This window comes from Vitis riparia, chromosome 11, assembly GCF_004353265.1.
Source record: "Vitis riparia cultivar Riparia Gloire de Montpellier isolate 1030 chromosome 11, EGFV_Vit.rip_1.0, whole genome shotgun sequence".
Lineage (NCBI taxonomy): Eukaryota > Viridiplantae > Streptophyta > Magnoliopsida > Vitales > Vitaceae > Vitis > Vitis riparia.
The window spans coordinates 1,653,023-1,679,230 of record NC_048441.1 but is presented as its reverse complement, the minus strand read 5'-3'; the positions used below and the strand labels follow the sequence as shown (position 1 = coordinate 1,679,230).

General features: G+C 35.9%; 1 protein-coding gene across 3 annotated transcripts; it reads right to left on the bottom strand.

Annotated features, from left to right (window-relative positions):
- Window positions 1–306: 306 nt before the first annotated feature.
- LOC117924685 (villin-4) lies at window positions 307–26,208 on the bottom strand. 3 transcript variants are annotated; one of them, XR_004652853.1, is made up of 24 exons: window positions 26,032–26,208; window positions 23,910–24,032; window positions 23,469–23,568; window positions 20,790–20,858; window positions 20,463–20,699; window positions 20,148–20,325; window positions 19,937–20,069; window positions 19,544–19,706; window positions 19,305–19,452; window positions 19,100–19,200; window positions 18,171–18,326; window positions 10,577–10,645; window positions 10,401–10,469; window positions 10,140–10,277; window positions 8,139–8,267; window positions 7,611–7,758; window positions 7,463–7,473; window positions 6,982–7,122; window positions 5,456–5,581; window positions 5,297–5,362; window positions 1,383–1,707; window positions 1,090–1,298; window positions 819–1,010; window positions 307–729 (listed from the first exon to the last, which is right to left on the bottom strand). XR_004652853.1 is itself a non-coding variant. In XM_034843389.1 (23 exons), the coding sequence occupies exons 2-23, from the start codon at window positions 23,963–23,965 to the stop codon at window positions 897–899; spliced, it is 2,886 nt and encodes a 961-aa protein (XP_034699280.1). In that variant the 5' UTR covers window positions 23,966–24,032; window positions 26,032–26,208; the 3' UTR covers window positions 790–896. The 3 variants fall into 3 exon arrangements, 1 of the variants encoding a protein (XP_034699280.1); XR_004652854.1 differs by lacking the exon at window positions 26,032–26,208 and adding an exon at window positions 25,038–25,124; XM_034843389.1 differs by lacking the exon at window positions 307–729 and having other exon boundaries at window positions 790–1,010.

Sequence of the window (26,208 nt, the reverse complement as noted above, 5' to 3'; positions counted from 1 at the left end):
AGACGAAGAATTCACTCGAGGAAGAGTAGATAGGTGGTAATAACACAACCAAAATCCCCCAAAACCTTGAGTTTTATCTACGTTACCATAACATGAATGATGCTTAAAATTACAAACAGAGGAAGAATCCATCATAATAATGTGATGTAACTTAAAATAATCAAGACAAGAGATTGAAATTTGACTATAAATCCATGACTGGCATCCACATGGAAGATTACCTGTTCAAGATATAGCAGAATTCACAGATTTCAGGCAGAGGGAGGCTGGAAAGGGAAGGGTTGGAAGGAGGGGGAAACTGAAAAGTTAAGTTAAAAAAAATCACACTTTATTGTCAAAACAAATAAGGAGTGAACCGGTTTATACACTCTGCTGTACACACATTTTGGCATCCTGGATCATACAATAATACAACCTAAGAATTTTTGCAAGCCCTCTAATAGCTCTGTCGAAATCAATTGTTGAATCAAAATGAAGATTTAGAAGGGAAAAAATGAACAAAAATGCAAGCTCACAACAAACCTGTGACCAAAAAGAATAACAAGCAGCTAAAAAGAAGCAAAACTAGACATCCAAACCAGCAGATGGGAAAAGGAAACCAAAAAAATAAAAATAAAAATTCTCTGGGTTTCTCCATCAACCATGAAAACAAGCTTCTTGGGAGCAGAAGCAGCTAAAAAAGCACTGATGCTGTCCCTAACACACCCTGATAACTTGAGTCCCCCCCCACTGCAGAGACAAATCAAGAAAATGATTAGAGTGAGTTGGTAATGAAGACATTGATGGCAGGATATGTTATGGTGAGACGAAGATCATACAAATTTGCAAGCATGCTTTTGTTCCACCTGCAGCCTATGCTGCAAGGCGGATGAAAAAGGAGTATCTGAAAAAGAGAGTCAGAACAACTGAAGGGCCATTTTCAGCTTGTTTTGTTTCCATTTGGGCAGCTTATAGAAGGCATCTTTTGTCATTCCAAATTTCTGTCGGAACTCCTCTGAAGACAGGTAAGTCTGCAGCATACAATTGAAAAAAAATCTCAGTGATAGCACATAATAATTGAGATGGAGAGAATGTGTTTTAGATGTTTACCTCTCGCTTGGTCACATCAATTTCGGCAACAGGTTCTATGGATGTTGTTTTAAGACGCTCATATGGGTATATTGGAAGACCCTCTTCATCTTCAGCTTCACCCTCTTTTACATCTTCCTCTATTGTGAGGGCTTCTATCCTGCTGCTCATAGCTTTCTCTTTCGAGTTTGTTTCTGGTTTTGGTTTTGGTTTTGGTGCCTCTTCAGTCACTTCATGATGACAAAGTAAAAACTCAGATTTTGGTTAGGAAGATAGATACATAATGACCTTCAAGGAACTCAATAAAAGCATACCTTTAGGAGTTTTGGGTACAATAGGCTCCCGTGCCGGTTGTTCAAAACTAGCAGAAAGTGCTGCTATTGCTGCAGATCTGGAATCCAGATTAGATGAATCTGGGGTCACAGATTTGGGATAGAGCTTTCTAACCATTGGAGGTGGAGTCGAAAGGTTCCTGGAATTTGGGTTCTCAAAGTTAGCTGCTAGAGCATTGAAGGCTGGAGACCTGCCCCTCACCCGAACTCGGTCAGGGCTGAAAGACATGCTTCTTGACCGTTGTGATTTTTCTGGCAAACTACTAGATCTCCCTCCATATGATACTGGTGTTCTTCTCTTGGGTTTCTAATCATGGGTCAGACATTCAATCAGAGAACTCGTACTAACCAAGGAAATACATGAAATGAGCAGTGTATTAATTATAGTGTTGCACTCCTCAACAATGATCCATCATATCGAGGTTTAACATGAAACTAATAATAAACCTAAATGTTTGGTTGACATAGTTGTCTGCAAAATATATAGAGAAAACATTATTTTTCCATAAGAAAGAAAATTATAAGCTCTATAGACCAAAGGTTTTTTATTTTTTTATTTTTTATTTTTATCAGAACCAAAATTTGTATCTTCCTCTTTCTCAATGAAAAAGTATCCTGTTTGCTCTTCAGAATGCACCCTTTTGACTTCAGCTATAAACCCAGCTATATTCTCCACTTTCCTCATTGAAAACATATTCAGTTAACTCCTCTGAATCTCCCCTTTTCACTTATTTTTATTTCTTCTAACTCCACAGAACGTTTGATCCTCTCTCAATTTTGTAGTAGCATACAATGCATAACGATCAATTGAAGCTTGGGTTTAAGCTTCTAAATCCAACACTTTAAGCTGAAAGTTTTTAACCTGATAATTTGATCTAAATGATTTTCAGAGATTCAGTTAAATCAATTTGAATCAATGTAAATGTGGCCTAAAATTACATGTTTTGTCATGCATTTAATCATAACTCGCATCTGTGCCACCACCCCCCCCCCCCGTTTTTAGTTATATATAAGCCCTTGTGAAGACCTGATCTGCATTTTATTAATATGATTATTCCAAATACTTTATTTTTTATAAATATTTATATCTATTTTTACTTTAGTAAATCATTTAAGATGTAATTTTCAGTGATAAATGTATACTAATTTGGTACAGAGACAAGATGGCAACCTGATTACATATTCTGGTTAACTGTACCTATAACCAAAGCAAAAGCTTGAAGCTGTATTCTCAATGGATCATTCACCAACTAAAAAAAGATGCTTATAAACCCTTTATTAAAGACTAAAGATCCTAATCATTGCTCTTGAACCAAATGAAACCTAACCATCAGTCAAAACCTGACCAAAAAGAACAGAAATTCACCGTTATAATAGCATGAGAAGTACACTGGAAGAATGTGAATAGCAACATGCCACAGTAGGGCGAACAATACTAATATGGTACTTGAATTTTTTTTTTCTTACTCTTAGTATAAAGACAATTAACAATTACTCATCATACTCATAGAACAGAAAATAAAGTGACAACATAACCTTAAAAAACAAGTGAGGATGACCTTTATCCAGACCAAAAGGACTCCTTAATTGGTCGGTCTGGGCCCACAAGCCTAGGTTCAAGAGGTATTTTCTCCCACCAACCTATGGGATCCATATTAATTAAATAGCATTTTGCAACAGACAAAAAATTAAGAATTTTGGATCCAGAAAAGGCAAAATTTGAAAGTTCTTTGATATTAAAAAAAGGCAGCATAGACACAAAAAATTATTCTTGGGCTCAAACGACTGTTGCTTTTTATATAATATTTTTACAACATAGATTGGACTTTGGATAAAGCCTAATAACTTAGGATACATTTGGATATTCCATCAAGAAAAATACCTTCTAATGGTCCTTAGAATAGTTTCTAGTTGCATATTTGGGGAATTTATATTATTTTCTTTTCTTTGCAATTCTTGCAATCACCAACTTTAATCTCCCTACAAAATAGATACGGTAACCTTTTTCAAACACGAAAATATAGCAATCCTGATTTATAAGAATATGGAATGTCTAAAGCACTTGAAAAATCTTTTTAAGCTCTAGACAAAAGAAGATGGTGCCTGCTTTTTGAGGGAACTACTTCAACATTAATGTCTAAGAAAATTGAATGGTGAATAATCTAATGATCACCAAGCAAACTGAAAACTGAAATCTAGTGAGCCGTAAAAGACATCTTCCATCCACACATGCCCCATACCATTACCGAACCAAAATTCCAACTATTGACACAGTTATGCTTTTTTTTTTTTTTTTATTCTTTTTTTTGGGGAAACACACTTATGCTTATAATGAAAGATAAAACTTTTCAAAACCCCGTGGTCAATAATTACCCTACCTCATGAGCAATTTCTTCTGAAGCAAAGCATAAAGGTGAGCCATTTTACCTCTGGCAAGTTGAGGCATAGTCCTCAGGGCATAAAAGATAAGTCTTCTGATTTTTTATTTTTTACATTCAAAAGATATATAAATAAACAATAATGAAAAAGGAAGAAAAACAACAAATAAATTAATTGTCAATCCTTTTCTCTTCTTCCTCTCCCTTAGACAACTATTTCATTTCTTAATTGGTTGGTTTTTCAAATCAACTTTCATTTAGAAGTATACAGACCAACACAGAAATAATACTTATGATAGTGGTTCCTCACGCATAAGCTGCCTGTGCTACGTATAAAAAGGAGTAACCTCAACTTGTGAGGTGTGAGCCTCTTTGAACTCCCACTAGGCTTTCAGTTGAGAGCTAAAAGGTGTAAAAATAAATAAATAAAGAAAGAAAGAAAGAAAAGCTTAAGTGGTGTAGCCCTCACATGCATGGGAGTTGTGGTTGTGGTGTGTGTTTAGGGGTGGGAGGAATGAGAAAGCACAAGCTGCATGGTAGGAACATCATAGAACTCACTCTAGGGAATATAAGAAATGAAGGTTTCTCCATCCTACATATATATAAAATGCAGAAATTGTTAAAGCTTACAAGGAATCTTCTACCCTACACTTGACCACTGGGGAAAAAAACTAAATTCAATCCCATACAAGAAAAGGTATTTTTAATGTTTAACCCTGTAAAAGTGATTATACACTCTATGAAATTAATTTTATGAATGGTGAAAATCATCAGGGTGAAGCATAAGTTGGATGGTAGGAAAATCGTAGAACTCTTAGGAGGAAATATAAGAAATGAAGTATACTCCATGCTACAAATATATTAAATGATGAAATAGTGATACAACTTGCATAGGATAATCTACTGTGCAACACTTCCAAGCTAAGAGCACAAGAAAAGGAAAAGCATAAGTCACATTGCAGCCAGGATGACTGAAACCATACAATACACATTTACATCGAAATTATCCAAGCAGTATAGGTAAACATCATCCACACTGCTGACCTTATTTCTGGAAATTGAAGATATGCAACCTAGTAGTAAGGTTCATGGCCTGTATATATGGCATGGCTAATCACTTTAACTGGTTGGCATTTCCAATTTGACAAGAATTTAAGCAAGTTGTTCAGGGGGAACACATGATAAAAGGATCCTTAAAAACTATATTAGTCTGTCTGCATTCAAATACATCTAGAACACCTAAATATAATTTGTCAATAATTCTAGAGAGTGAACACTTATGTTAAGTAGGTCAATTCGACATGCTGAACTAAACATGCTACCAAGTGATAATGCCTAAGTGTCACAACATTCTATCCTAAACAGACAAAAAACGATGGGAAGAAATATGCATAGATGCAATCAATTAATAGTACCAGACAACACAAGGTGCACATTATAATGCACAATGTTGAAAATATCAAGATGAAGAAAAAAAATCTTAAACCAAAATTAGCAGGGAGAGGGGAAAAAACTTACTTCCGGAGTAGGGGAAATCCCATTTTTCACTATTGCAAGTTTCCTTTGAAATGAGTTTCCCTGCATCTGTATCAAAACAGAAATATTAAGAACATAAAAAAAATTCTTGACTGCTGGAAATAATTTCTGAAGTTCAAATTAATATGAAGTCACACTTACTGCAGATTTTCCAGAGTCCCATGTGAAGAAACGTGTGAAGAAAGGTGGCTCACTCCCTTCCATGATAATATAAATTGGAGCAGTATGAGATAATTTTTCTAGGAGAAAATCACGTTCAAGAAATTTCTGTAGAAAAGGAGGGCAAGTTCAGAACATGGCGAAGAACAATACCAGGCACAAGAAATTTAATGTTTAAAACATGCTACAAAGCATCGTCTGAGCAAGACAGCTGTATTCCACCAAGGTTAGATAGTACTTGAGAAGACTTAGATTCTTTGGTATCCAAGTTGCATAAATTACCCAAGGGACTCTGGATGGGTTCTAGTGATCCTGGAAAAACCATTTTGGTTAAGTATGAAAGTCTCTGTCATCCGAAGACTGCCTTGAACATTAAATGGTTATGAAGATTCCCTAAAAAAAATGTCTATTTTGATCTTTTGTGATGAAAAGCACACTTCTCTTAGTTCTACAAACTTTCCTAAAGGAAAACTTCCAACTGCTAAACTATTGGTCCCCACAATGATTCCTTAACATGGAAATTTGGTTTTTCCAGAAATTTGAGCTTCGAGTACAAAAAATATGTCATTTTAGATAACTTTGGGTTGATCTAGGACAAGTATAATGCTAGAATTTATAATGAAAAGTAAGCACTTAATACCAAGTAGTGTGCTAGATTGGTGTCTTGGGCCTCAACTTGAGCATTTGTGACTAAAGAACAGGTGGGAGCTTCTTGATGTTACTGTGGCTAGTTAGGACACAAACATGAGGCTAGACTTGAGATGGCTACCATCTCTATTTTTTTTTTTTTGATAAGTAAGCACAGAATTCATAGAAAAGAGGCAAAAAGCCACAGAGCATACAGGGGGCTACCATCTCTATTAGGAAGATTAAAGCTCAATTTGGATGGCTTCTCTTTGGGCAAAACAGGGCAAATAGATGGGAAAGATTACCAAATATCATGTACCTAAACCAAGCAGTATCACCTGGACAATTAAGGCAGAAATCTGTGTGCTGTTAAAAGGCTAAAGAAAAGCCTCAGCTAAAGGTAAAGATATGTGCACTTATCAAGGGATAGAGACTTTACTGATCATTTCATGTGTTGCATCAGGGAATAGGAACCTTGGCAACATTTTCATCTTATGGGGTTATTTTTTAAATGTGTAGGAGCCTTTGGGCAATCAATGTTTATCTAGGTATTCCAACAAGGAAGCTGATTTTGGCCAAAAGAAGGGTGCAAAACTTTGACCCTTTCATAGGAGATTGCTTACCCCTTAGTATTTTGGTTTATGTATGTTTTATCTTCTTTCCAGCTTCATTATCCTAGCTCCTTTCTCGCTTTGAAGGACCTTTTGTCCTTTCTTTTCTCTTTCCTGATTAAATAAAATTTGCTTTTGATATGAAGGAAATGTACAAGTTACTGATCGGCCAAAAAATATCAAAGCGGAAATACTTTGAAGACTAGTAGATTAAAACCTCCAAAATCAAAGTATAAATCTTGCTCCTAGGTAAAACCTAACCAATCATACCTCTCCGATGGTTAAAGCATGCATTCTATTCTTGGAATCAACTTGTTGCCCAACCCAGACAAAGATCTCCGAGTGACAATCCAGGATGAATATATCTTCAGTCATCAAATCATCCTGAGTGAAATTGAATATCTCCGTCACCTGCAATAAAAACTTCAATTAAAAGCCATGGCAGGAGGCTATAACACTTCGCATTTCATATTTTACACCCTAAGATGATTTGTAAGGTTGAGGATAAAATTATCCTCACATTGTGTTTTGGCAATATGTACTTATGACATGAAAAAATTCAATACAATTCTGAGCATCTAGTTGGATATATTGTATGCTAATGCAAAACTATGAAATACATGAAATATGAGGATATGACGAGCATTTTCAAATTGATTGCATTTGAAACCAAGCATAACTAAAAGTGATTAAAAATAATAATCACAAGTCTATGGGGGTTAGAAAAAATGAACTCAAGGAAAATACAGACCTTCAAATTTCCTGCAGATCAGAGTGCATTGCAGCAGCATACACAATGGGAGAAAAAAAACGGATCAAATATTATAGATTAATTAAATGGACAAAGAATTGGAAATAAATGAAAGAAAATATTATACAACAGAAAAAATTATTTATACCTTTTGAGAAAGTGCATGAGAATAGGTGAGGATCATTTTCAGCATCTCGTGCAATCTTCTGACTGGGGTATTCAGATTTGCCTCCCAAAAATTCCCAAAATTGTTCAGATTCTGAGCCTTCTTTTTGTGGTTTGGATTGTACATTTGGCTGCAGAGAATTCACAAGTACAATACAAGTAAATAATAACCTGAACATGTAACATACAGCAGAAATTCTTCAAACATTCGCCTTATAAATGGAACAGATGCACTGACATATATCAAACTAAGGACCCTCCTTGAAAAAACACTGGGAGTGTTGATTGAGAACTTAAGATGCATTGATCAGAACCTTTGATTTTCAAAATGACATATAAGCCAGTGGGTCAGTGTTCAAAATAAATGCATATAGTCACAATAATGTGTGGAATTAGTCTCTCTTGCTGTTTCATCCAATATAAATATTTTATCAAACAACTTACAAGAAAATCTACATATGCTGAACGAACTCTTTCAGTAAAAAAATAAACTCTAGAGCAAATATTACACCTTTATCACATCCAGTTGCCTCTCAACAAGCTCCTGATCTTCTGGGGTCGTAAGGTTTCCAGACCAATTAAAAACAGAGGAGCCACTGTTTAATATGTAACAGTACGAGGAATTCAAAGATGATGCAACCTGATTGAAGGGAATAAAATAAGTTCCATGCAAAAACAGAACAATTATTCAAAAACGAAACATGTAAATGAAAAAAAAATAAAAAAATAAAAAAATTGTCAGATCCACAAATCCAGGGATGGATCATGTCGGAAAATGCAAGAAGCACCAAAATCCTAACTTAATCACAATGATATATTATTTATTCAATAATCAAGCTATACATTCAGACACTTGCATCTTAACAATTTATATAAGAAACTATGTTATTCAGGAATGAGTCAACTAAGAAGGTACTCTCTTAGTCTGGATGGTAGGAAAATTGGGAAATCATGGGAACTTTAAATCTCCATTTGAATCTTGGAAAGTGCAAGAAAAAAGAAAATAAAAAAGAATCTCAATTTCTCTTGTTTGGTTGTGAAGAAAATCTTAGGTTATATTTGGTTCCTAGAAAATGTAAAGGAAAACATGAGACAAAGAAAATAGAGAGGAAAAGTAAAAGGAAAGAAAAAGCGAAGGAAAATATAAAATAGATTTAAAGTTAATAATTATTCTTATATACTACTTAAAACACATTTAACTCATTTTAACTCAATTCGATAATTTAAAAATACATAAATTTCTAACTAATTTTAATTCTATTTTATTTTCTTTGATATTTTTCATAGTACAACCAAACATGAGAAAATCATTTTCATTCACATTTTTTTCTTTCCTTAATACTTTCCAAGAAGCAAGCATAACCTCAAGGAAAATGAAAGATAATAAAAAACTATTTGAAAATTCATAAAATTTCAAACTTCTTGCCCTCTATTCAACTAAGTAAATAAATTTGGAGAGAGTTGAAAATTAATTATTGAGTTCAAACTTGTTTTTGTTCTCCTCATCTCCTTATCTGTCACCCCACAGTATCTAGGATCAAAACAGAGCACAAAATTATTTTTCTTGTGGATTTGAATAAATAAAACTAGTACAAAATAACTACTTTGTTATTAGCAGTACTGCTTGTAAGAATGATCTTGGTAGGGAGAAAAGATGAGCTATCCAGACCAATGGAGTGGCAATACCAAGAACAAGGCACGATGTGGAAATTTTTTTGTTTTTTTGATAGGTAGCACAATGTGCAAATATTGTAGCAATCAAATTAAGAGTGTTGACTGATGCCTAGAGTTGCAGTTCACAAAGAAAAATCTATAAACAATGTCCAAATTTGTACACCATAACCACCTTGATAGAAAGAAGAGACTAGGAGTTTTTTCTTTTCTTTTTTTGATAACCGAGGAATCCTTCATGGCCAAGCCTTTCAGACTCTCCATGGGAACTCAAACCTCAGGGCACTGACAGCACTTGCCACAACCAACACCAGGTAACCACTAGTGATAGGAATCGAACCCGGGACCATACACCTCTACCACACATCCCAGTATTCACCCTAACCAACTAGATACCTTGACGGGCAAGAAAAGGCTAGGATGTATTTGCAGAGAAAGAGCCCTTTTTTTTTTTTTTTGATAGGTAAAGATAGGTATGCATAAATTAATAATAGGAAAAAATACACCAAAGTACACGAGAAAAAGAGATGATAGACACAGAAGGAGATCAAAGCAGAATGAAGGGGTGATCTACTTCAATCTGTTGACGAAATATGAAAATGTGTGCAAATTTGCACACAGGGCTCTCTAACTCAGGAAGCCCACATAAAGCAGAAAATGCCAAGGAAACTGGCATCAGAAATCAATTTTCTAGCATCAAGAATAAGAAAAATTGCATCCTTAAAATTAGGACAATTAGTTTAATGACTAACAGTGCAAAGTCAGAGCATTGTCTAGCCATGGTAAACAAGTTTAGAAGAATATATAGTAAAAACAAAAGGGAGATGAAAGCAGGACATACTGGTTCAACTTGAATTGCTTGCATGTTATCAGGCCCAGAACCCTGAACTCGAAATAATGCAACTCTGTCTTCTGTATATGTGTCATCTGGAACTTCCTTCTCAGCAATATATTTCTTGTAACCATCACTTACACCACCCTGATAAATTCAAGATAAATAGATACTGATATGACTTAATAAACTAAAGCTACTGTATGAATATTAAATAATAAGCATTAACCTTAAGAATATCCTTCTATAGGATCCGAAATTGTCACAGACCTTAAAAACAATAAAGCTCTGAAATATTGAAAAGAACTGGATCGGTTCGTTTCCTTCATAGATGCGAGCCTATAAACCCATAGCAAAAAAAAAAAAAGGATCGATCAAACAAAGGTTAAGACAGTAAATCCATCAATACAACAACACCAACTTAACCCAAGGGAAAGGTAAACTACCTGAGCAGGAAGAAACTTCAATGACTCCACCATCTTGGTTGCCAGTGAGATAGCTGAAGTTCTTTCTTCCTACGCTTAATGATAAATGCATGATAAGTAAATAATCTATAGATGCCATGTGGATATGTTTATATGGTATGAACAGGGCTGTGTGTGTGAGAGAGAGAGAGAGAGTGAGAGTCTTAAGAGTTTACAATAAAAGTAATCTTTTCTGGAAAAAAAATGCTAAATCTTGATCCCTTTTGAAAATATTCACCACACTAGTGCTTCCATACCACATCAACGTCCATACATACATATATATATAATGCTGAAACCACAACTAGTGACTGGTTTTAACACCAAAAATAAAAAGTAACAAGTGGATGTCGAGGGTCCAGGAAGCACTAATTTGGTTAATGTTTGTGATGCAAATTTAGAATTAATTTAAAAAAAAAAAATTACTTGTGGCAAACTTAAGTCTTAATAGGTTAACTGTAACAATAATTTAAACAATAAAAATGGATGGGTTGATCCAAAGCAGAAGGGCTCCTAAGATAGAAAGCAAAAAAAGGTTTTGCAGTAAGCTAGCAATCCAACAGGAAAAGATGAAAATGCAATGCAACTTGTTTCTACAGTACAGCAGAAACACAATGCTCTGTTTAGATGTAAACTCAATTAATCAGAATTAGATTGTAGTAAAACACACAGAGTCATATTTTTTAGAAGAAAAGAAGGAAATATGCTTGAAGTTGGTTTTTCGTGTAACCCAATCAGCTTTCCGCTTTCAAGAGAAGCCTCTTCAACAAAAATAGTGACTAGGGAGTGATTTAATTGTCAGGTGTGTTTCTGTCAATTTTACATGTTATTTTAATTACCAAGAGTCCTGAAATAAATTCATGCATGTATGTATGTTCAATTCACACATTCGTAGGAGGAGTTTTAGGTTACTTTGCCTAGCAGCAAAGGAATGTGTGAGCCAAGACCACATGGTTACAAAATGCCAAACCGGTGACAACATGTCAAAGAACAGCGAGCCTAGCCAAAGATGCGAGAGGAAGGCCTAGCTAAAGTTAAAAGAGCAATGGGGGAAGAGTCACTTTAATAAAAAGTACTTTGGCTAGCATGCCAATCTACCAAATGTTTATTTTCAGAATGCCCAAGGTCGTTGTTAGAAGGCTTGAGAAAGTGCAAAGGGACTTTTTGTGGGGAGGGGGAAATATGGAGGGGAAAATTCATCTGGTTAAATGGGAGGTGGTATGTACAGACAAGGATAAAGGTGGGCTAGGCTTTAGGAAGCTAGCTATGTTGAACAAAGCTTTACTTGGCAAGTGGATATGGAGGTATGCCTGTGACAAAGATAATCTTTAGAAACAAGTGATCAAGGTGAAGTATGGGCAGGAGGGTCTTGGTTGGAGGCCAAAGAAGGCTAATGGGGCGGTTGGAGTGGGGGTTTGGAAGGAGATTTGGAAAGAATCAGAGTGGTGTTGGGATAACATGATATTCCGAGTAGGGAAGGGCAACACGATCAGATTTTGGACAGATGTGTGGTGTTCAGAGTCAGCGTTGTCCCACTGTTTTCCTCACTTCTTTGGTATGGCTGTTCAAAGGAACTCAACGGTTGAGGAAATGTGGGATCAAAATTCGGGTCAAGGAAATTGGAATCTAAATTTTTTGAGGGACTTCAATGATTGGGAGTTGGATTTGGTTGGGGATTTTCTCCATATACTGAGGGGTCACAAACCCTCTTTGGAGGAAGACTCAGTCCTGTGGAGGCAAGGAAGAAGTGGTCAGTTCAGGGTCAAGGAAGCTTATAGTTTGTTGGCGAAGTCTGATGACACAGGCTTTCCCTCAAGAAGCATTTGGGTGGCAAGGGTGCCAACTAAAGTTGCTTTTTTCGCGTGGGAGGCGACGTGGTGGAAGGTGCTTACTTTGGATAGACTTCAAAGAAGAGGACTACAACTTCCAAATTGTTGCTTTTTGTGTGGATGTGAGGAAGAAAGTGTAAATCATATCTTTATTCATTGTACAGTGGTTAGAGCTTTATGGGATATTGTTTTTGGTTTAGTTGATGTGAAATGGGTTTTTCCAGAAACTGTAAAGGAGGTTTTAGCTAGCTGAAGGGGCTCGTTTGTGGGAAAGAAAAGGAAAAAGATCTGGGACGCCATTCTGTTGTGTATTTTTTGGACGGTGTGGAAGGAGAGGAATAGATTAGCTTTTACGGGGGGTGTGTTGAACGTTCAGAAGTTAAAGAATTTTTTTGTCTGTAATTTGTGGAGTTGGGCCAAATTGTATGTAGGTGAGGAGGCGTTCTCCCTTATAGGCTTCCTAGAGTGGATAGCATCCACTTAAAGGGAGGTGATTCTTTTTGTCTTTGTCTTTTGAGGCCTTAGCTGCCTTGTATACTCCCTGTATACTTTGTGGCGTTTTGCCTTTTTATTGCATATCCTTTACTTATCAAAAAAAAAAAAAGAGCAATGGGTAGAACATATGACCAAATGACCTTAAACGCCACAAGAATATAAAGAGACAAGGCTATATGATCATGGACCAACATCTTAACCATCTTTTATCACAAATAGTGAGTTAAACTACAAAAAGTATAAGTTCAATTTCAATTTACATTGTTCAATAAGAACTAAGAATTTATTAAATAAAAGAGCTATACAAAGAAGATGATAATATCTCTGATAAATAAATTAAAAAAAAGATGATAATGTCTCACAAAAGCACAAATGAAAATGGAAAAAAGAGAATAACAATAAAAACAGCCACTCTACGCCTCAAAACAGTTAAGGTAGGCCTTTCCAATAAAAACCCTAAAGATCTAGCACCTCTCTTAATCAAATAGCTAAACACCTGGTCAGGCAGGTCTGAAAGTAAATGAAGTGACAAGGTTTCTAATAAGAGCATAAATCCTCCTCACCAAATGAACAATCGGCCAAGGATCACAGCAGGACTTGTGGTAATATTAACTGAACAATCTGACCTTCATTGCACACAAACCAGTGATGTTTAAACCTTCCACAGAGCTAAAAATTCAGCATCAACAGCCATCCCAGTACCTTCAGGTTTGGAAAACCTGGCAACATCTTCCCTCAGAGGACCCTAAAGCACAATAATCAAAATTCAACTTCCAGAGAGAATAGGAAGCAGGACAAAGAGCAAACATTTTCCTTTCTCCTTTAGCCGCTTAAGCAGATGGCTTTCTGATTCAAAGATCAGAGACTCAACAAAATCTTAGGAGATCCTTAGACGTTGGTACAAAATCTTACAGTGATATCTAAAGGGGGTTTTTTTGAAAAAAAAAATCTTAACAATGCGAATATTGATTGGTTATCCTCTCTCCTCCATCCTCTGGAAATGTTCTATTTGACTCCCACTCCTCACGGGCATTGTCAGAATTTGGATAGAAGAGCCTTCTCTTCTCACTCACTCTTTCAGTTCCTATCTTAAGGTGACAACACAACCAATTTTCATCCCGCTAAAACTTACAAGTAAGCCGAAGCCACTCCAGAGGTCAAGGCTTCAGCATAGACAGTGGACACAAAAAGGCCAATACCAATGATCTGCTTCAAAATCCGAATGCCTTCTAAAGCCATTCATCCTAATATATTTGCCATGTGAACAACATAGAGAGAAAATGTTGACCATTTGTCTCTTCACTTCCCTTTTGCTTATGAGCTGCTTAATAACTTTTGCCACCATAGACTTTTTTTTTGCAGGCTCGACCAGATACTTGCACCTTTCTGATATTTTTTTTTTTAAAGAAAAAAAAAAGGAAATAGACTTTATCCCACAACTCTTCCAAGGAATCAATCCTATCATAGAAAAACCTTTGCAGATTGCTCCAATTATAACATCCAATCCTAGCAAAGATCTCCCACCCTAAAAAGAACTCTATTCCTCACCCTCCTGCCGAAACCTTCTGTAGATAGACTCAGTACCCAATTTCACAGATACATGGATTTACGATTACATGCTACATGACCATCTTAACACACAAGATCACTGGCATGTAGAAGATATGATCATTTCACTACTAGCACCCACTCCTATAATAGTGTCATGTTCCTACAAGCAATACTAGTGTTGACAAGTATCGTTACTCCACTACTACCCTTTCAAGATACTAGTGTTGACAAATATCTTTTTTTTTTTTCTTTTTTTTCTTTTTTTTCTTTTTTTGATAGGTAAAAAAGATTTCATATATAAAAGAGATGCCAAAGAGTCAACTCAAAGTATACAATACCTATACACCCACCTCCAAAAAGGCCTAAAGAACAACATAGATGACCCAAAAAACAACCCTACTTAGAGCCCAATCAATCAATAAAATTAGCTATAGTTAGAGGGCAATCAACTATGAACAACTTAGTCTCAGACCAAAAAGAAAGAATAAAAGAGTATTTCAATCTCTGTATTGACAACATGTCATCCTTGAACGCAAATCTATTTCTCGCCTTCCAAACCGTCCAAAAAATGTAAAAAGGAGCAACTCTCCACACCTTCTTGCGTTTTTTGCCCACAAAAGAACCTTGCCAGCTTAGAAGAGTCTCTCTAACTGAAGAAGGCAACACCCAGAACACCCCAAATAAAGTAAATATTAAATCCCATAAAACCCTTGTTTTTGAACAATGTAGGAGAAGATGGTCTATGGTCTCCTCTTTCTCAAGACACATAAAGCATCTATTTTCCAATGCCCATCCCCTTTTCTGGACCATATCCAAGGTTAAGGTTTTGCCCCACGTAGCCTCCCATGCAAAGAAACTAATCTTGGGCTGCACATTCACATTCCAAATATAGCTAGAAGGAAATAGAGACGAGCAGCCCGCTTCAAGAGCAAAGTAGAGAGACTTGAACGAGAATTTTCCACTCTTTGTTTCAAACCAGGACACCATATCCTCCACATCCTCAAGTACTCTCTTACCATGCAGCCGCTCCAAAAAACTTTCCACCTCCTCTACCTCCCAGTCATTGAAAGCCCTTGAAAAACAAGGATTCCAACCCCCCTCAGCCAAGAGGTCCCAAATATCTGCCACCCGTGCTTCTTTATCAATAGTCAAAGCAAATAAAGAAGGAAAAGACACACACAAAGGGGAATCCCTGCACCATCTATCCCTCCAAAATCTCACCCTCCTCCCGTTGCCAACAATGAAAACCATCCTATCACCCACCAGCTCCCAATCCATCCTTATTCCTTTCCACAGCCCCATACCATGTGCCTCTCTCACTCCCATCTTACTAGTGTTGACAAATATCGATACTCCACTACTACCCTTTCAAGACTGCCACTAGTCTTACCATACTGATAGTGCAAAGAGAACAATTGTCATTTTCAACCCATCTTAGGATGAGAGCATTCACATAGCATGAATGAAGTAAAGGCCCCACCTTCATTTGTTGCTTCAGTAGCCTCTTCCCACTCCATCAACAGGATAGCTCCAAAAACTGTCATTAAAACCTCTGAGAGGAGGGTCCGATCCAGAGATCTCTAACATTTTCACCCAAGATACCTAGTGGCATAGAACCTAGATGCTTAAAGCCTACCAGAGTTAGGAGCAAGGTTCAAGGAGCCTAACTGGGTTTAGCAGACCATGATTGTGGGGTCGACCTACCCTACCATCAAGTATATTATATGGTCAAGGGTTTTGTTTTAGTGCCTAAAGTTGAAGACTCACCAAAGCACGATTGTTTCACTGAGATGGAGTGGGAACCACCTAATGGGACAAATAGCTCTCATCACATGCTTCCCCAAAAGGTCAACTAGGTGTATATACAACACATCTTATCAGTCCTTTTACGAATGACACCATCCTATTGGTCCATGCTATGTCATTTAGCTGTTCTTTATCAATAAAATCCTTGAAGATATGCTTAATGGGTCAACAATTGAATAAATGAAAATCTCTAAATATTAATTTTACCAATGTCAGAAAACTACCCCTAAATTCTCCATTTTGATACCCATGAAATGGTTACTGTCATTTTTTTCAACCCCCTCCCCCCTCTAACTTTCCCTAACAAGAGGAACAGTAAGAACTTGGTCGTTGACCATATTAACTACTGAAAATACAAAAGCATCAATACATTGATGACACACATCCAGTAACCATGTAGACAAAATTTCATAAAGAAAAAGTCCTAAAATTCTCACTAAGAGATCCAAGAGAAAACAACTGAATGCAGAACACCCTGGGGTAGGGGCTTCAAAATTTTATATTCAAATGATAAATTTGACCTTACAATTTTCAATTCTGATAATACAGCAGCTTGGAAGTTCTCAATACTATAATTTATGGCTAAACTTCAAAGCAAAATTTTCAATGTTATCAAATACTACCTTAGTCTATCTATTAGTGTTCACTTCCATAATGCATTCTACAAGCAAGGTACAGTTGATATCTAGAGGCCAACTTGATGGGGCAAGTCCTGAGGGGTATCCCTGTCATATTATCCTGTATTGTTAAATTAGATTTCCAGAAATCCAATATATATGCCTGCGGATTCATGCGAAATAGAGAAACTAGGATCATATTCTAAGGTTTGGGGAATTTAATGATGCAAGAAATCAATTTAAACACTGAAAAATAAATAAATAAAAAGAAAAGAAAACCAAAAGTTGTGGTCCAGAAGAGCAATCCTGCCACTGGCAAATACATGTACAGGGGAAATCAGAAATGGGAATAATTCTGCTCTAGTAACTTGTTTATTTTTTTGATAAGTAAGAGAAGTATTGTATTACGGAGAGGCACTAAAATAGCGACTCAAAATGTACGGAAAAGAAAAGTAAATACCCACCCCCTAACAAGAGAAACAAAAAACTGTCCACAAAGATATACAAAAAACAGCCCCTCCCTTAATGGGAACCCACCCAATCTAAAAACTCCAAAAAGGTCGAAGGACCATCTTTTACAAACAGTTTTGTTTCCGACCAAAGTGAGTTAAGAAAAGAAGTTTTCAGCCTTTGGATGGACAACATCTCATCATCAAAGGCAATTCTATTAGTTGTCTTCCAAACTGTCCAAAAAATGCAAAGGGGACTCACTCTCCAAACTATCTTGCGCCTTTTTCCCACAAAGAGTCCGTTCCAACCCAATAGGGTTTCCCTAACCGAAGACGGAAACACCCAAGACACTCCAAAAAGAGTGAAAAGCAACTCCCACACTGCCCTTGTCTTCTCACAATGAAGAAGGAGATGGTCAATGGATTCCTCTTCCGCTTGACAAAAATAACATCTATTTGCTAAAGCTCTAATAACTTGTTAGTTAGAGCTTTATTTCCTTAATATATGATGATTGTACCCAAAAATTTTCTGTTTTGTATATACTTTCATAAGTTCATGCATAAGACTATTAATTATCAGGATAGGAAAAATTTTTGAATAGAAAGTAAATAACAGAAAATCTATCCAACCCTAAATTAAATGATATGTTTAAAATCCTATCATGCATTCCATTTACAATGGGGGGTGACAAGTACGATTCAGCATGTAAAATGATTATAATGGCAAAATGAAGAATACATTCTTGAAATTTTTTAAAGTTGTTAGATGCTGCATAACATACAGAACATATTAAAAGCAGTAATATGAAATGCTGGAAGTATTTATCACCTCGACACTCTGCTTCCCAAACCATGTGCCAATAAGGTGTTCCTCTTTATCTTCTCCAGGATATGAATACTGAAAGATGTAGCAATCGCCACTGTAAAATTTTGACTGGTCAGAAGCTGAAAGTAGTGTCTTCTCTTGGCCATTTACACGCCAAACCTGCACAACCAGGATGAAACATCCATCAATGATAACACCAAGAAAGTGAAATCTACAAATTTGCAGGAGGATTATAGAACTTTATCCCGACAGAGTCAGAAGGCATAGCTACCAGGAAAACTAGTCCTAGATGGGAGACATTTCCGTGTGTTCATGAGAGGTACTTGGGAAACTCCTAGGAAGGAGTTTCAGAAAAACCAATGAGGGACTTACGATTTTTAACTGGAAACATTTATGAAATTCATAGACACAAATTTCCCATGCATTATATAATGATGACCAGATTCATTAGTTATTCCACTAAAGTTCTGATTTTGGTTTCTGATATATTTTCTCTTAGGGATTCCTATTCATTCTGCCAAACTTTCCAGCCAAACTTTCCATCAGATTTTCCTTTCAATCTCCAATTGTTTCTAAATCACTTCCATTTTAATGTTTTCCATGTAATCTTTTGGAACACACTTCCTGCCCATTTTTCACATCTGCTTATTTATTCTGTGATTCTGGGAGAAAGAGAGAGAATGGCAGGAGGGTAGTGGATTTTTAAAGAAGGGGTATGTCAATTACAACTGTTGTGATAAATCATTGTATTAAGAAATAAAGAGGCTTATTTGATCACAGGAGTTTTCAGATGCCTATTCCAAAAGAATGAAATTATATGGGGAGATTCTAAATTAAACAGAGAAATATGATGTTTCAGAAGTTAATCTTGTCTTCAATGCACCACCACTTTTCAATAATAAAATACACACATTTTCAAACAAACAAGTCACCTGCAGATTTCCCGTACAATCAATGTATGGTTGAGGTTCTTCTTTTACAGGAGCAGCTTTCAAAAGACCCTTAACATTAACCCCTTGGCGTTTTAGAAGTGCTACAATAGAAGAAAAGTAGTAGGAATTTTACAACAATTTCAAGAATAGGTAAAGCATATCACAAATATGTTTCTGATGGACAGCACTAAAAAATTTTACTGACCAGCCACCTTGCCTCTACCATCCTCAGATACAGTTACAGCAGTTGTCTCAGGCCACATATCAAACTTTGACCGGAACATTACTGTTTCAAATCCTTCGATTACACGGATTATGTGAGATTTTGGCCGATCAAGGCTACGGAGTAATTCCTGTTTAGTAAGACCAACAATGATGCATGTGCAATAGAGATTGACATCAAAATTAAGCACATAAATTTGACAAGAAAGAACTGGGACTTACTTCTGCTGCTGAACTAGCACTTTTTCTTTCATCAAGAGAGGTATTTCTCCCCATCCACACAAAAACTTCCACCCCACAATCTAGAATATAACACTTATTTGTATCTAGCAACTCTCTTGTCAAAGAATCAGCCTCAACGGGTTCTGCCTGTCCCTTCAAAATGCTTGAATAACAAAAATGCACCCCTTCAGAAATGAGAAAAATCATGGATCCTAAGTTCAGAATCCCTACGAAAACTTCATTTGTTTCTTCCATAACTTCCATTTTTTGGCTGGGAAAAAAAATTATAATTTCCGAATTTTATTTTTTCTCCATGTATGAGATGCATTTATGGTAGAGAACCAAGTAAATATCATGGCAAACTTAAAGTCACAACCCTAGACAACATATTACCAAAACAGCTTAGCAGGAAGAGAATCCACGGCTTTGTCATCTTCATTGGCTGTTTTCCTTGGAAGTGGAGCAAAACCACCAAAAAAACCCCAGAATTCTCCAGTTTCAGCATCAGCCATCAGCTTTCCATCCTCTACATGGGAGGGACAAACAAATTTACTCAAATATATAGATGAATATCTGTAAACTTTCAATTAATTAGCCCACTTACCAATGGAAGCAACTTCACATTTTCCATCATGATAAGTATCTTTAATGTATTGAACAACTTCTAGTGCTTTAGCCCTCTCTTGAATGGATGAGTTGGACCCATTAAATTGAAATATTTTAGACTTCGTATCTAGAATAAAAATATCATCATGATTGAGTGATGATCGTGCAAAAGAAACCTGCACTCAAAACAAACAGAAAGTTAGCAAAGGTAACAATATTCATGACAATAATATCAAAAGCAACAACACAACAGCAACAGATAGAATGATCAATGTCATTGATTCATCATCAGGAGATAAGTAAATGGACTTGCCTCTTTTACATGAACTACATGTTTTCCCTTGCAGACATACAAACGTGTCTTGTGCTCTTCAGCCTCAGCATGCTTAAACCCAGATGCAACTCCACCAGGTTGAGGTATGATACATGGTTTAAAATAAGAAAGGAACTTCTCCGTTTCATGGCCCTGTACTTCACGATACTGAACTGCTCGTCCTCCAAGAGCCGCATCCAATTCAACTGTCTTGACAGCTGCGGTACCAGCCTCATCCTAGTGAAACAGGGTTGAGCTCATCAAGTCACAAAAAATGTACCACCACAACAGATTTTGGTACAAACCAATGTAAAATTATAGACTTGCCTGAGTGGTATCTTTACCCAGCCAATAATGGATATCATGCCGTAAGGCCCCATTTTTTAAAGCAGTTGTCTGCAAAATTGAAGGTAACCAATACATATCTATTACCAAAATTAATAAAATTGTGTGGCTACAAATGCACACAGTAGAAAAGAAAGGGGAATATTTTAAGGAAATCATTTCCCAAATAAAAATTGACATCAAAATTAATAACATGATCCTACTAACCAAATAGGACAGTCTATTCTCTAAACAGATTCAAACTGATAAGAGAGTAGGAACCAAATATCAATGCCTCACTGGATTCATATCATCGGCAGAATGAGAGACTGGCCCTAAATTAATAAAGAAAGTGCCCTTATTACAGTTGCTAAAGCAGCTTCCCCATTAAACTACCATTTTCTCTTGTAGTTGGCTACCAATCAAAGAACATGATTTGAAACATTAGACCAATGTCCCCAAAACTTTAAGATTTTACTATCTTGTACTGCAGGCATAATGTTCAAGCATCCAAAAATAATTTATCCACGAAATGTTATTGGCATTTTCTAATCCGAATCTAATTTCACAAATAAGTGCCAGGAAAATGCTTTCAGACAAAGGAACCAGACTGATCCTGTCTTTTTAAGTAGAGTAGCTGACTAATAGGATGTTGAGTGCTTATCCAAGAGATACACGTGTCAGTCCAAATGATAATCAATAGTTGAGAGGAGAACCTTTGGAGCAACAAGAATACAATGAAAACTCATTCTCAACTAAGGCATAAGGAACTTCATAATTTTGAAAATAAATCAATAGAAACACTGGTTACAAGGTCATTAAAATGTCAATAGTTATCTCCAATTTTATGGTATAGAAGCTATTTGTTTCCTGTTTATTAGGCCACATTTAATTTTCAGTAAGCCCTACAACAGGGAGAGGTCTCAACTACAGGCTGTAACTACATTATCTTTCAAGCTATTCTTAAATGAATTCCACGGCATCTATATATACATATAATATAAGTAGGTGAGAAGGATCAATAAAACACATTAGAGAAGGTCTTAACCATGCACAAATGGAGAATACAAAAAGAATTAAACAGAAAGTGACAGCAGCCAACCACCTAACAGTGTAAATACTATTGTATCTTCTAAAACTTGATCCAAGTAATTGCAAGTCATAAGAAAAAATTTTAATCAACTAGAGAGTAAAAATAATGTGGTAGCCAGACTTAGCACATAGACAACATACCAAAAAAGAGGCTCACAACTTGCATCCAAGCTGATAAAGGATGTAATTTTTTTTTATAAATTTCGATGAGAAACAACAATATAATATAAGTAATAAAAGGTACAATAGAAGAATGAGGAATCTTCCAAAAAATTACACAAAAAGTATGTAGGGGCCTCCGCAATACTAAGTAAAGCAATATTCTATACAACTGTGAGGTTTTCCAACCCATGTGGGAATGTACAAATATCTATAGTCCTTGCTAGCCCACACCTTCGAATATACAAATAATAAAGGATGTAAAATTCATTGTTGATAACCAAGCAGCTATTCCTATGGCCAATAGTTTACACATCTAAAGAGAATTAAGCACATTGAAATGATATAGCTTCATTCTGGAAGTGGTCAATAATAAGAAGATACTTATATAGAGAAGTTTCCAGAAAGTGTTCCCAAATCAGTATGCAAAATATATAGACATTAGCTTATACACTTACCACATATGGAGATTATTGTCACCATATAAAGTTAAATGAATCAATTTTTATAAAACTCAAATTGGCAATTACAAAAGAAAGGAGCCTCTAAACACCAGCTTCAGAGAGAACTTCAATTTCTTTTATTGTATTCTATGGAAGTATTTGACTGATCCAACCCAATCAGGGATATGGCCCTCACTTTTTATATAGTGACTTTTTTTTCTCTTAAAAAAAAAACACTATTTTAATCACTTGAAAGGAAAGAGAACAACTAAAGATCTGGTTTGATGCAACTGTTTGCTTTAATATGAACCATAAACCCGGGTTACTTTGACTTCTACAAGCCATAGATTCAGGTAAACAGGTGCTTTTCTAGTGTAAGATTCATATAATGGGCATATTTCATGGAATGAGGACTCAGGCTTATGTGCAAGGACACATGATTCCTTAAAACACAACATTACAGTTTTGACGGAAGGAAGTGAACCATATAGGCAATTTAACCAGCCAACAAAAATTTATGAATCAAAGCAATGATAAAATTAGGGTGTCATGGTAGGAAAGTCCATATGTAGAAGTGTTCTAATGATATGCAGAGAATCACTTATAAAATAAATAAAAAATAGTTTTAAACCTTTAAATGAGCATTGTGCACATGAAGATCAAAGAACATATAAAAACAAGAATCGAACTAAAATAAGTGGACACAAACTTAAAATGATAGTAATCAAACTCACATTCGATATGGTTAGTACTTATATCAAGTCTCATCATGAAACAGGGCCAGGTTGTCCTAGCCAAGGGTCTAAATCCTATAACACGGAACACAAAGAAAGCCTATAGCTATTCCAATACTTGGAACAAAGATGAGACCAACTGTCAATGAATTATCAAGCCCCTTTCTTGTGGAGCCAAGAATATGCATAGATATGAAACAAAGATTAAATTAGTTATAAAAGAAAACAATGACTGCTAGAATCAGATCGCTTACCTTCAAAATTACATAGGAGTCCCCTGTGAAAAATTTTCCATAGGAGGACTTTGGGACAGGCATAGGACGAAAGTTCTCAATTCGCCAAATTTCAGTTCCACTATTTGTTGTCAAGGAGATTACAATGGGGAAACCCCAAAAGGACGCAATCAAATTCAAAACCAAGCAAAATGACAATGAAAAGAGTAGCAAAAGCAGCATTATTGGTAGTACGAGTAATAGTTGCCAATATTATAATTCCAATAATAATGATCTCTGTCCTCCCCTTATCCCACCACAAAGTTATTGAAAAGTTGAAAATTTTTCAATGCATGATATAAATAGATGTCCAAAACTGTCATTTGTAATCTACAGAATGACTCAAAATATTCCAACATTCTAATTAATGTAACATTGACTTCTGTGCTCATCATGCTGAAGAATTCATAAGATAAAGGATACGCTTTTTGCCCAGCTCCCTGGAAAGCTGGATCCAAATCTCTCATCGAAACAGCCATACTGGGTTTCAGCTTTAACTAGTTGGTTTTCTGCAATTTTGGCTTGAAGATGGAAGCCAAAAGTAACCTGAAATAATAGCCACCATGAGATTAAGTAGGAAAGGGAGAAACAATAGTAATCGATTACTATAGCAAGCAGAAGTAATCAAACATTAGCAACTAGACCATCAAAGCCAGGATGCTGGCTCAGAGACTTGTAAATAACCATATAACAGGTGGAGGTGAAGACCACATTCAGTGAGTCAACAAGAAAAATGAACAAAAAAACAGAGGTGAACATCAACCACAAAATGATAAATTCAACACAGATTAGAAAGGAACCAGGTAGCATATTGATGAATCCTGTTGTCAATATTTAGATCCAGCATGATCTCAATTTTGATCAAGAAACTTTGAATTTGACGCAACTTCCTACCAAATTGGATACGATGTTCAATACCTATACAACTAATGGATGGATAAATTGTTACCTCCCTGTAATCACTCAACAATTTCCCATTAGAAATGGATTTTTTTTTAACTTTCTGGAGAAGGATTTCCAATTGATTTTATGACATTTAGGTAAAATTCCCCTCCATTAGGTTGTTCATAAGGTTTCTTAATGTTTGATATCTATTTCTTCTTCTCGGGTTTTTCATTAGGTCATCCAACCATCTCAAAACTCTTTTTCACATTGAAATTTCCCATATTTCCCAGGCCTGCATGCCAGCCTCATAGTTTTCAATTCCCACATACCAAACAAGTAACTATTATGTAATTTCATCAAATTTTATCCAACACATATACCTCCATTTGTAAAATTACTCCAAGAACCTTTAAACTGTTTGTTTTGCCTTTCACTTTGCATCAGTTAGCTTCTGCTTCCAACATCTTTGGTTTTACAATTTACTAAAACCTTCACTGCTAGCAGGACATCCATCCAATTTGACAACCTACTCTCAAATCCTAGAAATCTAGAATCGTACTTCAAATTATAATGCATTTCAGACAGTTGAGAAAATTAATAAAATGAATAAATGCCAACACCACTTGACCTACAAACAGATGTTGATTAACTCTATTCTTCATCTACCTTTGCAGCCAACAGTACTTGAGCTACCCACTTATCTGCGCACCTTAATGAAAAACTGTACCAGCTTCAATCCATTGTAAATGTATAATACGGTCCATTGATCGGTATTTATAAAAAATGAAAAACAATTATAAAAAGATAAAATAAATAAGAAGTATACCACAAAGAAACATGAAGATTCAGGATAGGATAGAACAGAGTTAAAATGGAAATAATCTGAATACCCGATTGAATCACCCGATTCCAAATTCAAGGAGATTCTCGAGCAGTGGAAAGGAAACCAAAAAAAGAAAAAGAAAAAGGTACAGAACAGAAACAGGGCATTTTGATCAAAAGGGAAACAAGAATATACTAATAATAATTCGAACTGATATTGAAAATCTAGCATTCCATTTCCACATTACGATATCACAGTTGTCAAAGCATCCATATTTGATTTTGATAACATTTCAACAAAAAGCACTGAAATTTTGTTCAAAGAACGCAAACAAGCTAAGCTCTAGTTTCAATAGATCAACAAAATTCACCTGCAACAGATCAATCCCCAGATCAGATCAAACCCTAACCAAGAAATGTCCTCAAAGAAAAAAACCCGATTTCCCAAATTCCCAAAAAACTCATTTCCACGCAACCACACCTCCCAGGACCACCAGACATTCAAAAAACAATCCATCTATCACGCATTCAAGTACCAACATTTTCAAAAAAACAAAAAACAATTCCCCGAATTCCAAGAAGAATCGTTTCTACAAATCCACCTAACTCAACCACCAAACACTGAAAAAAAACATGTATATTTCTTAAACGTAATTGCCAAAAAAATCCAAAAAAAAAAAAAAAATCCCAAATTCCCAGAAGAATCCGTTTCGACAAATCCACACCTCCTCGTGCCTCCAAACACTCAGGAGAAAATGATTCATTTTCCCCATATTAAATTACCCCAAAAAAATGCTAAAAATTCAGGAAAAAAAATCTGGAACAGAGAGTACAGTACCTGATGTAAAAGAGATCAATCAGATCCCATAAACCCAAGAAACGAAGAGGAAATCAAAATGGAGAGAGGAGGAGAAACGGAGAAAAGGGAGAAGAGAGGGAGAAAGAGAGAGAAAAAGTGGAGAAAAGGGGGTGTTGGAGGGAATGATGAATGCCAGGCGTGCTTATCACTAACGGC

Coding starts and splice junctions, on each gene's coding strand:
- LOC117924685 (XM_034843389.1), bottom strand. CDS start 23,965: ATGGCTGTTTCGATGAGAGATTTGGATCCAGCTTTCCAGGGAGCTGGG. Junction 23,569..23,909: donor CAGGGAGCTGGGCAAAAAGC/GTATCCTTTATC, acceptor GACAACAAATAG/TGGAACTGAAATTTGGCGAA. Junction 19,201..19,304: donor TGGTAGAGGCAAGGTGGCTG/GTCAGTAAAATT, acceptor CTTCTATTGTAG/CACTTCTAAAACGCCAAGGG.